This window comes from Amia ocellicauda, chromosome 15 (genome assembly GCF_036373705.1).
Source record: "Amia ocellicauda isolate fAmiCal2 chromosome 15, fAmiCal2.hap1, whole genome shotgun sequence".
NCBI classification, from domain to species: domain Eukaryota; kingdom Metazoa; phylum Chordata; class Actinopteri; order Amiiformes; family Amiidae; genus Amia; species Amia ocellicauda.
Genome location: NC_089864.1, coordinates 14,186,090 through 14,198,522, shown reverse-complemented (window position 1 = coordinate 14,198,522; position 12,433 = coordinate 14,186,090). Strand labels below are relative to the sequence as shown.

At 40.4% G+C, this 12,433-nt stretch overlaps 2 protein-coding genes across 2 annotated transcripts; one reads left to right on the top strand and one right to left on the bottom strand.

Moving 5' to 3' along the window:
• Nucleotides 1–2,450: 2,450 nt before the first annotated feature.
• Nucleotides 2,451–8,229, top strand: tmbim4 (transmembrane BAX inhibitor motif containing 4). The gene is made up of 7 exons (XM_066723827.1): nt 2,451–2,641; nt 3,262–3,370; nt 4,060–4,165; nt 4,364–4,397; nt 4,711–4,828; nt 6,163–6,208; nt 6,441–8,229. The coding sequence occupies exons 1-7, from the start codon at nt 2,551–2,553 to the stop codon at nt 6,645–6,647; spliced, it is 711 nt and encodes a 236-aa protein (XP_066579924.1). The 5' UTR covers nt 2,451–2,550; the 3' UTR covers nt 6,648–8,229.
• Nucleotides 8,230–9,270: 1,041 nt separating this feature from the next.
• vhll (von Hippel-Lindau tumor suppressor like) lies at nt 9,271–10,633 on the bottom strand. Its single transcript, XM_066724416.1, has 3 exons — nt 10,388–10,633; nt 9,881–10,015; nt 9,271–9,653 (listed from the first exon to the last, which is right to left on the bottom strand). The coding sequence occupies exons 1-3, from the start codon at nt 10,566–10,568 to the stop codon at nt 9,487–9,489; spliced, it is 483 nt and encodes a 160-aa protein (XP_066580513.1). The 5' UTR covers nt 10,569–10,633; the 3' UTR covers nt 9,271–9,486.
• Nucleotides 10,634–12,433: the final 1,800 nt, after the last annotated feature.

The following is a 12,433-nucleotide window of genomic DNA, read 5'->3' as shown; positions in this document are numbered from 1 at the left end:
CATCTGCACGACAACCATATTTACATATTCAGTATTCAAGGGTTTCCCATTTCTAACATACTGAGAAAACCAGGTGTAGGTGTTTGGAGTAATTTAGAGTAATATATCTAAATTATGTACTAGAATTATTTTTTGTGATTAAATTAGGATTACAGTTTATTCCAGACTGTTGTTAAGGTTAGTACAGCATTTCTACTGACTAAATTAACGCAATTATCTGTAGTTCTACATGGGTCTAGCATCACATTTTGTTGTTGGATATCATGGGGAATCAGGGTGTTGCCAATCTGGTAGGTAATGTATGTCATACAATTCTGGTAAGGTTATGTGATCTTTTACATTTTCTAAAAAGTGAATTACAAACTGAAATATGTAATTTTGTTGGCATAACCTAAATAATTATTGGGGGTAATAGATTTGAAATTTCCTATTAGTTTTTGTGTTTTTTCATTGGAGTAACAGAGGTAATATATTTTAAAGTTTTTAGGTATGTGTAAATGCCATGCTTTCTATGTTAACAAACTTGCAGTGTAACAACAACAGTTAATAGCAATAACAATAACAATTATATTTTTAAGAAAAGCAGGTATCCAACACAGTAATGTAATCAGTTACCAGATTATTGTCTATGTAACTGTGATTTTGCCTGTCACTGAAAAATCTAAGAGCAGGCTTTTAATTTCCCAGCTATCCTTGGCTCTCTTATCAGGCCTTTGCAGACATTGTTGAGCAGCAGTTTAAACCATTAAATGCGTTTTGCTGTCAAACACCACACGGCTGTGGATTTATTCTTCCTGTGAAAACAAGGAAAGTTTCAAAATGTGTATTTCAGAGACCCCCCACCCCCCACCCCAGCCCCAGATTCTCAAAAGCTCATTATCACCTACTGCTACAACTTGTTACAGCAGCCAAATTCCCTCCCTTATCTAGCTGCATCCAGACTCCCTATCTTAAGGGACACCCCTGGATTTTGTAGGCCTGGTCATAATGGCAATCTGAAATTCTAATTTATCACTTGCCATGTGCAAACTTGTAGCACAAGTGTTGCAAGCATCATGATAAAAACGTATTGATGCCATGCAGCTCCCACCATTATATATGCCACTGCTTTTAATGATAAACAATGTATCATAAAACAAACAAATGTCTTAATATTACCAACCAGGGGCAGGGAATCTGTGTCCACATCTTTTTTATACCGCATGGCTTGTGACTGTAGTGGGAAATTTTACTTTGATTACTTTCTTTATATTCTTTATTTTTAATAGTTTCATATTTTTAATTCACTAGTTTATATTTGCTCCTTTTTGAGGGCTACTTTTTGGTTAATTAATCAACTACTGTCTGAGAGGGTACCAACCATTGTCTTTTGGTTACTTAATTAACTACCATATTATTATGCATGTGGTGAACTGAACTTGTACAACTGGATTTTAATGAGATGTAATCACTTCTGATAGATAAGTGTAACTTGTTGTCCATCTGAAGATACAGAAATGCTTCTTCCAACTCACATCCTTAGTTATTTTCTTCACTTCATGTGAGAGGAGAGCTCCAGGTTAATCTGTATTTATGTTTTCTGTAATAAACTTGTTACTTCTTCATTGGTGTATCCTGAGAATTTATAAAACCACTACATAACTGAGTTTCACACAACCTCAAAGCTTCCTACAAAGGCCCAGCAAGGATCCCTCAAGATCCTTGGCTAAAGTTCTTCATTTAAATACACCAGAGGTGGACACTCCAGTGACTAAACACTCCATTACTAATTAACTGCTTCACTCAACCATGAACAAAAAAACAACAACAACTATATATGTGTTTATTAGACCATCTAAAAGAATTGCATATTTGCAACATTTTATTTCTTACACTTTATAATAAATGGCATTATTTCTATTATAATTATGCATGAAGTAACCATCGAAAATTAGATTTCCTGTGGGATTCATAATGTATGCATACATATTAGGTTGCACTTTATTTCCCTTAATCATCAATATCTTACTCATGAACAAGCACTTATATATTAATACCTTTAAAAAGAGAAACAGCATTGTAGATGTCCTGAAGCTGTACAGTTTCACCACTCAGATCAGAATTGACAAATAGTCTTAGTATTTTAAACATATATCAAGTAATTAACCCTGATAAATATGAATAATTCGGTATATATATCACGAGTATTTTGAGATAAAACGACATCTTGTGACACATTTTTGTTAGTGTTTAACTGTGTCTATCTGCGATGGATTATTTTGGCCTTGACTCTATCGATTGTTCAAGAGCAGTGACACGGCATTGGTTTATATTCCACAACCGCATGACTTCGGCTAGTCTCGGAATGCTTCGTGCATTTCCGACACGGCGTCGTCCGAGCGATGAAATGAATGCGGTTAAGCCATTTAAACCAAGACGTCACCCCGCCTCTCTCTGATGATAGCGGAAGTAAACCACAAAAACAGGAATTACGTGAAAGCAGCTGCGTATGAGGAGCTCTTATCTGTACACTCACCGAATTAAAGGCATTTGTTCTTTTGCTTTTTAAAAATGACAACAGAGAAGTATCCCCGATCGTCCATCGAAGATGATTTTAATTATGGCACCAATGTGGCGTCTGCCAGTGTGCAGATCCGAATGGGTAAGTGGGGGACTGGGAGAAAACCAAACAGAAAAACATCGCTTGTCAGCTAATTAAGCAACCTGTGCTGTATGCATTATTTAGGATATTGTTTTCATTCTTTGATGCACGCAATTTACTGAAACGATGTTGCTTATCCAACATCGTCACCTACGCTTTCCTGTCACTATTATTATTACTATGATTGATATTATTAGATTCAATACGTAGATAACAATGCAGCTGGGTTTGTAGGTGCGGTTAAACCACATTCACATATACTGACGTGTGCTGGCGCTCTTCAGGTTTTTAATAATGTTTAATTTGTATTTGTCTTTGTCTGATCTTAATAGTTTACTGTTTTGAAATTACTATTATTATAAATTAACTCGATATTTAATTAGAATTATATTGTGTAATTCATAGTAATCCTGTTAACATTTAATAGGTTGCAAAGCATGAAGATGGATCTTAAGAAGTACATGTGCAGTCCAAGTAGTGCTTCTTAAAGTGACACCTGAAGAAATAATAATAATAATAATAAATAATGTGACTTTTTCATCCTAATGCAGAAGAATAAAAATGTCATTTGTCAATAGGACAGAGTATCAATTAGGTGTCTGGTCCCTGTTTCTGTACAGATTTTCTGCGGAAGGTGTACACAATCCTCTCCATCCAGATCATCCTGACCACCGCCACGGCCGCGCTCTTCATGTACAGCGACACCATCAAGAACTTCTTGCATGCAAGGTAACACAACTGCCTGCCACAAGCCCGAGCTTGGTCTGAGACCGAGAACCAATTTCTAGCACTAATAAAATATTGATCTTGACATAGCACTGCTTGTTCAGATTGCCGAAGTATGGTGCACAACAGGTCAGACTCTGTCAGCACATCTGTGGGCCATTATGTCACTGATGTGTCGGCCAGACTAGGAGAAACACTGTCTGTGTGTCTTTTGTGTGGGAAGCCTAATTGTTGTGGAGAGAACCAATCATAGAGCGTCTCGGAGCTCTGACACATAGCACTGACAGCCTGCCCTCATGGTACGCCACCAGCTTGTGAAATCACTCAGTTGCTGGATTTAACGCTTTGGTTAATCATTCCATGTGGTCAGGTGTCAGAATTGAATAGTCCTGTTGGGTGCCTGTTCACTCCTTTCTTAAAGGGCAACAGAACGATTACAATTGTTTTGATGCTTGTATTCATATACATGGGTCATGAACCATCAGGGATGAATCTAACTGAATATGCTCTCAGTGTGATTGGAGGAAAGGTCAACATAAGAGGACCTCTTACCTTTGAGGTGGCTGGACTGAAAAGTCTTAACAGATCTATTCTAAGTCACTGCTTTAAATATAATTTGACTGCATGAAGAATATTTGTATTTATTTTTTTGCCCTTCGTGCTTTACATGATTGTTCGTGTTACCTCACTAGCCCTGCTGTGGTGTTGGTGTCAGCAATTGGCTCCCTGGGTTTCATCTGTGCCCTGGCCATCTACAGACACAGTCACCCTGCCAACCTCTATCTGCTGCTGGGCTTCGTAAGTTTGATTTTTTTGCTGCTTCGCGTTTTGCAAAAGCTGGAATAATTGTGTTAAGATGGCACGAGAGAGCATATAAAATAGAATGTGACATACAAAAAAATACAGAATATACGTAGGTCTATACAGTTACTAATCGTGTTGCTATTGAGATGCTACAGTCTGATGTTTTTGTCACTGTCCACACATTTCTTTCAGACTCTGCTGGAGGCCGTCTCTGTTGCCACAGCAGGTGAGTTCACTGAGTCGACCTATACCTTCACCTTCACTTTCACTTTCCCCCCCATAACATTTCCACCCATCACTGGCACAAATACCAAACAGCAACAGTTTACTCTCATCAAATCAAATAATTGCAGACATACTTTTGTGTTTATTTTTTATTTATTTATCCTCCCCCCCTCTCCTCAGTAAGGATCGTCCACAGGGGTTATGTAGAGTATAAAAGGCATTTGTTTAATTGCCCAAGGGTGTTGCCAGTGTGTGTGTGTGTGTTTTGTGTGTCTTTGTTCGTATTAAGAACAGGTTGTGCCTTTGCTTCGCAGTGACGTTTTATGAGTACACCATCGTGCTCCAGGCCTTTGCTCTCACCGCGGCCGTGTTCGTGGGACTGACGGCGTACACCTTCCAGTCCAGGAGGGACTTCAGTAAATTAGGAGCTGGGTATGTGTTCCAACACTCCTATTGGCTCGTACTGTGCCAGTCGTTGTGGCCACACCTTTTTTATAATCTAGTACATTTCTCAGTTACTTATTTACTTAACAGGACATTTAACATTTAGCAAGTCTTACACTACTGAATTTTTAACAGTAAGCATAAGAGGACCAGATAAGTGTACTTGTAGGGGGAAGAGAACATTGCCACTGGATTATCCTGGAGATGTGTTGGTGTCAGATTAGAAAGACATGCTTTTTAAAAGCAAAACTCAGATTCTCAGAAGGTTGACATTGTAACTAAATGACAGGACAGACCTCTCTGGGATTTTAATCTCTTGTTGGAATGAAAGGATGTGCATTTTCATGTTAATAATCGCTCTGTGCAACAGCTTGCGAAACATTTCACATCTACACAGTGCCGTCCATGCGTAGCCAGTCCAGCTGGATTAAAAGGAGCAATGAGTCACAGTTTTTGAGTCTTCCATCACATCCAGCTACATGCAAGGAAAATACATCTAATTTATTGTCAGGCTGGATTTAATATATTAGTTTCTGTTGGTATATCTGATATAAAATGTAATGTAAATCCTTAGATGGAGGGCCCTAAATCAAGAGCTCTTTACCTTGCTAATTTGTGTCATTTTAGAAACATGACCTTATGGACGCCTGCACAAATTCTCAACACTTCTGAAACAATGACAGCAACTGCCTTAATCCTGAATGAAATGAGTACTGGAATAAAAAAAAGCAAAATAATTGTATCACTTCTCAGACTTCTTGTTTTTATAAATATCATTAAATGACTACATCCTTAGGACTGATGGAAAGGTGTTTCTTTTTATATCAAAAGCACACTGTGCATGAGATGGCAGTCAGAAATAACAGATGTATCAGTTTAATGTCTTGGATAAATCCTGTGGCATGCCATGAATCTGAAAAGATCTGGCTTGTTTCTTTGATCAGTGAATGCTGTCAGCATTCAGACTTATCTGTCTGATAAATAACTATGGTATGTCAGTAGGCTTATAAATCGCGTGTATCACCTTCTACAGCTCTGATCAGCAGGAAGATGATTCAATGAATATCTACCAAGGCAGTAAGTCAGAGGAAAAAATATCCCTGAAAAACACATTTAATAAACTATTGGATGTTATTTTTGAATGACCCTGCTATTCACCTATACAAGCCATCTACTCATATTTGATATTGCTTATAAATGGTGTCATCTGCCTTTGTATTAATAATCATGGTTTCAGCTGTAAATGTTCTTCCTAGAATAACACCTGGTGACTCAAGGATGTAATTGAAGAGATTCAGGATGCTGTTTATTATTGTTTTCAGACTATTTGCCTGCCTATGGATTCTGATCATTGCAAGCTTCATGAGAGTAAGTATTCTGTATCTGTTCTTTTTCAAATATTATCTATATCTGCTCTGTATATTCAATTATGTATTGCAGTAAATAACCATACACTGTCTAGTAAATACCATTGAAGCATAAATCCTTCTTTTTAAAATGGATTTGACCGTATTCCGGGTTTAGTTTTGATAATTGTACAAAGAAGAGTGCCTATAGCCAGGTGACGTGGGTGTGAACACAGGCTGCTCTTCTCCCTCAGCTGTTCTTCCACAATGAGACGATGGAGCTGGTGTTTGCCGGGGCCGGAGCCCTGCTCTTCTGCGGCTTCATCATCTACGACACCCACCTGCTGATGCACAAGCTGTCCCCCGAGGAGCACATCCTGGCCTCCATCAACCTGTACCTGGACATCCTCAACCTCTTCCTGCACATCCTGCGCATCCTGGACGCAATGAAGAAGAACTAGGCCCTCTGGGAGACCTGCTGTAGCCGCCCCTTCCACAGCCCGGCGATGGCGTCTGCTGATCGGTGGGGATGGTGTGGCTACGGCAGGGCGGCGGCCAGTTCTGTTGGGATCAACATCTGCTGTGAAGAGGTGTTCCTATCTAATCAGACTTCCCCAACTGTCTTATTTTGTACCATAGTCTTGTGTATTTGTTCAGATCTGATCAGTTCCTCCATAATTGTTTTCTTCTTCTTCTGTATTGAATGTTAGACTGTTTGTGCTAAAGTAATTATATGACAGGTTGCAAAAGCAGGGTAAAAGTGTGGTAAAATACAATAAAATTAGCCTGTGCATTAAGTTATAGAATGCGTCACTTGGCTGTGAATGTCGTATATAGTGAATATTGTGATTTTTTTTTTTTAATACTTAACCAGCAAACAAGGTACTATTCCAATGTGTTCAGATATTCAGATTGTGAAAATCTAAAATGAAGTGCCCTGACTTTCTTTCGTGGTTTAAATCACCATCTTAGACAATAGTGTAATCGTGTGGAGGGTGTTTTTTGAAGGTGATACAGGTTTAGCTAAACAACCAATCTGGACTCTCACCTAAGGGAGTCCAGACCAGGAGTGCCTGAAATCCAGGCTTTGAGGGCAACATTTTTTAGTTTTTTTTCCCCCCTCCATGAGGTTGCAACAAATGAACTGAACTGAGTATTAAAACCAGAATTTTAATGAATTGGTATTAATTACATCTTTCCAAGTTCTTTAGGCACAAAACTTGAAAGATTCAGCCCTTGACCACTGGATTTCAAACACTCGTGGTACACACAGCTTAAAGATGTGCAGATACCAGTTGTCGTATCTGGGAATCTATTTTCTATCTTCTTGGTAAAGGGATCACTGTTTGTTTGTCACATTGTTATTATCTATTATCTGTTGCCTGTTTTATTCATTATTTATAATTAAGACCGTAAGTGCAATATTAATTCTGATGTGAAAACTAGTGTATATGCACGTAAAGGTGGCAGAACTCCTCATTTATGTGAAACATGTTCATATAAAAATTAAATTTTTGTTCCTTGAAATAAATATCCATCGCTTTGAAGGTTTCATTGTCTAGTTTTATTAGGCTGTGTGTGTTTGCATCCGAGTTCTGACGGCCTGACAATGAATACCAAAACTGAGGGTTTAATTTTCACTTAGGCTATTCGATATGAACTGCATGATTGACTCTAGTATAATTGGAAAAAATGCCTTTAATCTACAATGCTAGATAAACAGGTCCACTCCACTCCAAATTTAGAAGCTAAAGCTGGTACCATTTTGCAGCTTTTGTTTTTCTTCTGTATCAAATCATATACAAACACTAAAAAAAACACCTGAATGTTATTTAAAGGTCTGTTCCTGTTTGATAAACTTCTGAAAACTATTATTAATGTTGTTCTCTTATTGAGGAAAAGATTCCTTGTGGGTGAAGCCTGACTAATATTATTGATCTGTGGAGCCACTGGAAGTCACAATTATTTGGCATGTTTTCCTCCTATTTGCTACAATTGTATTTTGAATGTAAATAAAGGAGAATATTTTATGTTTAGATTGAACCTGCTGTCTCCTGCCTCATATTTCCTCCCATCATTTTATGAATGCATATCTATACACGACTGTATACTTACAAGGAATATACAAATCATAAGTTCTTAATATCACAAATGTTAATTATGAATTAATAAAATACTTCATATTGGAGCCAACCTCATCTTTGATGTGCCTGTCGTGCTGCTAACAACTTCATGCAACTTGCGCTGTTAAGACCCCGGCTTTGGTGGCCGTGCATTGCCTGTGTGAAAGTCCACTCACATGGACCGAGCAGGGTAGAAATGCGCAGGCAAATGCGAAGACAGCCTCGCCTCGACCCCGCGTCACCCAGCCCAGCCCGACGGAGACCTCGCCGCGGCGGCGCTTGACCTACAAACGGCTGGGAAGTGGGGCAGCCTGCCGCCCTCGCCTCGCCCTGGGCCGGGGTCACGGCAGTTCACTGGGTTTGTGAACCGGGAGTCATGGCGGTGTGGTTGTTGTTGCGCAGATGCCCGCAGTTCTGCGCGGGTTTGCAGAATCCCAGCGATCCCATTGGTGGAGCCGCGCAGATCTGCGGCACTAACGCGGCCTGAGCCTTATATCGGCGGGGTAATACAATAAAAGGAAACAGCTACACATTGGGCTTGCGGAGTTGTATGATCGATGCTTACTATGATGCGTGTGTCTCTGTGCATTTGTTTTCGGCCTGTGTGTGCTTGCAGCTCACCCGCAGTGCCTTTTAACAGTCTGTAACAAACCGATCATGCACCTGGCTACTGACCAGAGCTAAATCAGCTCTAAAACGTGCATCAACAAGCTGGCCCTGTTCCTTGTGCAAAAACGCCACATTGCATTTCCCTGTGACATTGTGCTCCTATACTGTGAACAACAGCAAACATGCAAAACTCATGAGAGTTTCCTGTTAGATGCTCTAAAACAACACTTTGCTTTATGCCTATTTTGAACTAAAGCTGGGAATTGTGGCACACATTTAGATTCAAATCATCACATCCGTGCAGTCATTGAAAAAAACATCTTATACAGCACATATATGGGACACACACAGGTTGTTGATACATTATTTTTATTGGTTATTAGTACATATGTTCATATTCAGTGAAGGCACCTGTTTCATTACACTCTGTGGCAATAAATATAAAATTACAGTTTAAACAGACATATGTGAATCAGCTCAGATCTGAAGATTAAATCAAGTGGTCCCTGGAGATATCTGTGCAGTAAATGTGGCCTTTTTTAGGGAATGAAAAGTGTGCAGATTTGTTTCAGTCCATCGCCTGAAAAGCTGTGTTCAGGCATGTCAGTTCCCTTTGTAAATCTGGGAGCTCGTGGAGGTCCTTCTTTAGGGATGCTGTAATGTCCAATTTGCTGTAATCCCTTTTCTTCACCAGTCTCCGTATCAACATTAGGCAGTATTCCTGTAAAGAGTATACTGGAGAATACACAAGGTTAGTTAAGGGCTTGAATTCATGATGAAACTGCAGTAAAAGACTGTTGGACACTGGTTTTAAGTTTGTAGCAGAGACCTTTTAAACAAATAATTAAGTTTTGTTGTACACTGAAGGCGAGACAGAAAGTGCCTCAATGCTGTTATGGCACAGGGCAGGTGGACGGGGTCTGAACACAGAGCTGAGGTTTGGACACCCATTGACCGCTCACCTGGGGGGGTGATCATCACCTGCAGAAACACGGGCTCACCATCCTGGAAATCGGTGGCTTCAGGAAAGTAAACTTCCTTCATGTTTGCAAGCAGTTTTGCACCACTGTCCGAGACACGAAACACCCATGGGTGGGCTACAGGCATAAACACACAAAGTAAAAAAAAGGAAACCACAACAAAGTAACTTGCTAGAACAAAAACTACAATTGTTGCATTACAGAAGAACAACTGTTGAAAGGCACTGTGTGAATAACAACTTATTTCTTTTATCTATACAAATAAGAAACAAGCTCCTGTTTCCTACACAGTCCAACTACAGCAGACAATGACGCAGTTCTGTAAAATACGCACACTTTTTAATTAGATGATGAGTAGAATAATGTGATGTATACAAGCATTCCAAATGTAATTATTTTTAAACTAACCACACGAGATTTGTGTCACTATTGAAAACGGACATGCAACATGCATCGCCTTTCCTTCATGCTCCGAGTTGGGATACTCACTGATGTAGGTGTTCATTGCCAGTGCGGTGCCGGGTTTGATGATGCCGTAGGAAGTGGGGTCTCCGCTGAAGTTAAGCCACCATGCTGCGGCGTCCCGGCCACACTTATTGACGAAAGACACGTAAGTGGGCACGGAGGAGTCCAGGGATCGCAGAGCTCTCGGCCGGTCCTGGGAAGCCATAGAAAACAGGAAATGAGCAAGAAAATGTTTTGGGTATTTATTCTGAGCTGAAAGCCATGCCAAATACCAACACCAGATGGCATGCTTGCGTTTTGATGCGTAATTCTGTAACTAAGCTCTCTCTCTCTCTCTCTCTCTCTCTCTCTCTCTCTCTCTCTCTCTCTCTCTCTCTCTCTCTCTCTCTCTCTCACACACACACACACAAAACTAGATTGTAGATAGTGGTCACCCATTGTTAAGTACAGTCATTCTGTTATTGTAATTATTGGAAACTAAACACATCACTTTCATATAAACCAATATCAGTGAATAAAACTCAACCTCCCCTCCCATGTTTAGTTTTTCATTTGTAAAAACAACTAATGAATGCAAACTTTCAGAGGCATAATTACTACTTATAATAATAATAATAATAATAATAATAATAATAATAATAATATTTAGAAGAAGAAGATTTGGGATAGGTAAATGGACTGTAAAACGTGATATCCTTAAACTTATTTTTGTGCAGCACTAATGTGGTAATATAAAACATAAATATACAACATACACAGGGGCATCACAAGGGGGTAGGCATCCTGGGGCCCCCCAAATGTGAACCTCCCCCCCGCTCTCACAGGAGAAAACTCCGCCGCACTCCGGGGCCCACATACCCTAGAATCACCTCTGAACATACAGTGCATCCGGAAAGTATTCACAGCGCTTCACTTTTTCCACATTTATGTTACAGCCTTATTCCAAAATGGATTAAATTAATTATTTTCCTCAAAATTCTACAAACAATGCCCCATAATGACAACGTGAAAGAAGTTTTTTTTTAAATCTTTGCAAATTTATTACAAATAAAAAACAAAAAAGCACATGTACATAAGTATTCACAGCCTTTGCCATGACACTCAAAATTGAGCTCAGGTGCATCCCGTTTCCACTGATCATCCTTGAGATGTTTCTACAACTTGATTGGAGTCCACCTGTGGCAAATTCTGTTGATTGGACATGATTTGGAAAGGCACACACCTGTTTATATAAGGTCCCACAGTTAACAGTGCATGTCAGAGCACAAACCAAGCCATGAAGTCCAAGGAATTGTCTGTAGACCGCCGAGACAGGATTGTATCGAGGCACAGATCTGGGGAAGCGTACAGAAAAAATTCTGCACCATTGAAGGTCCCAATGAGCACAGTGGCCTCCATCATCTGTAAATGGAAGAAGTTTGGAACCACCAGGACTCTTCCTAGAGCTGGCCGCCCGGCCAAACTGAGCGATCGGGGGAGACGGGCCTTAGGCAGGGAGGTGACCAAGAACCCGATGGTCACTCTGACAGAGCCCCAGTGTGTCTCTGTGGAGAGAGGAGAACCTTCAAGAAGAACAACCATCTCTGCAGCACTCCACCAATCAGGCCTGTATGGTAGATTGGCCAGACGGAAGCCACTCCTCAGTAAAAGGCACATGACAGCCCACCTGGAGTTTGCCAAAAGGCACCTGAAGGACTCTCAGACCATGAGAAACAAAGATTTAACACTTTGGCCTGAATGGCAAGCGTCCTGTCTGGAGGAAACCAGGCACTGCTCATCACCTGGCCAATACCATCCCTACAGTGAAGCATGGTGGTGGCAGCATCATGCTGTGGGGATGTTTTTCAGCGGCAGGAACTGGGAGACTAGTCAGGATCAAGGGAAAGATGAATGCAGCAATGTACAGAGACATCCTTGATGAAAACCTGCTCTGGACCTCAGACTGGGGCGAAGGTTCATCTTCCAACAGGACAACTCTGTGAATGTCCTTGAGTGGCCCAGCCAGAGCCCAGACTTGAACCCGATTGAACATCTCTGGAGAGACCTGAAAATGGCTGTGCACCGACGCTC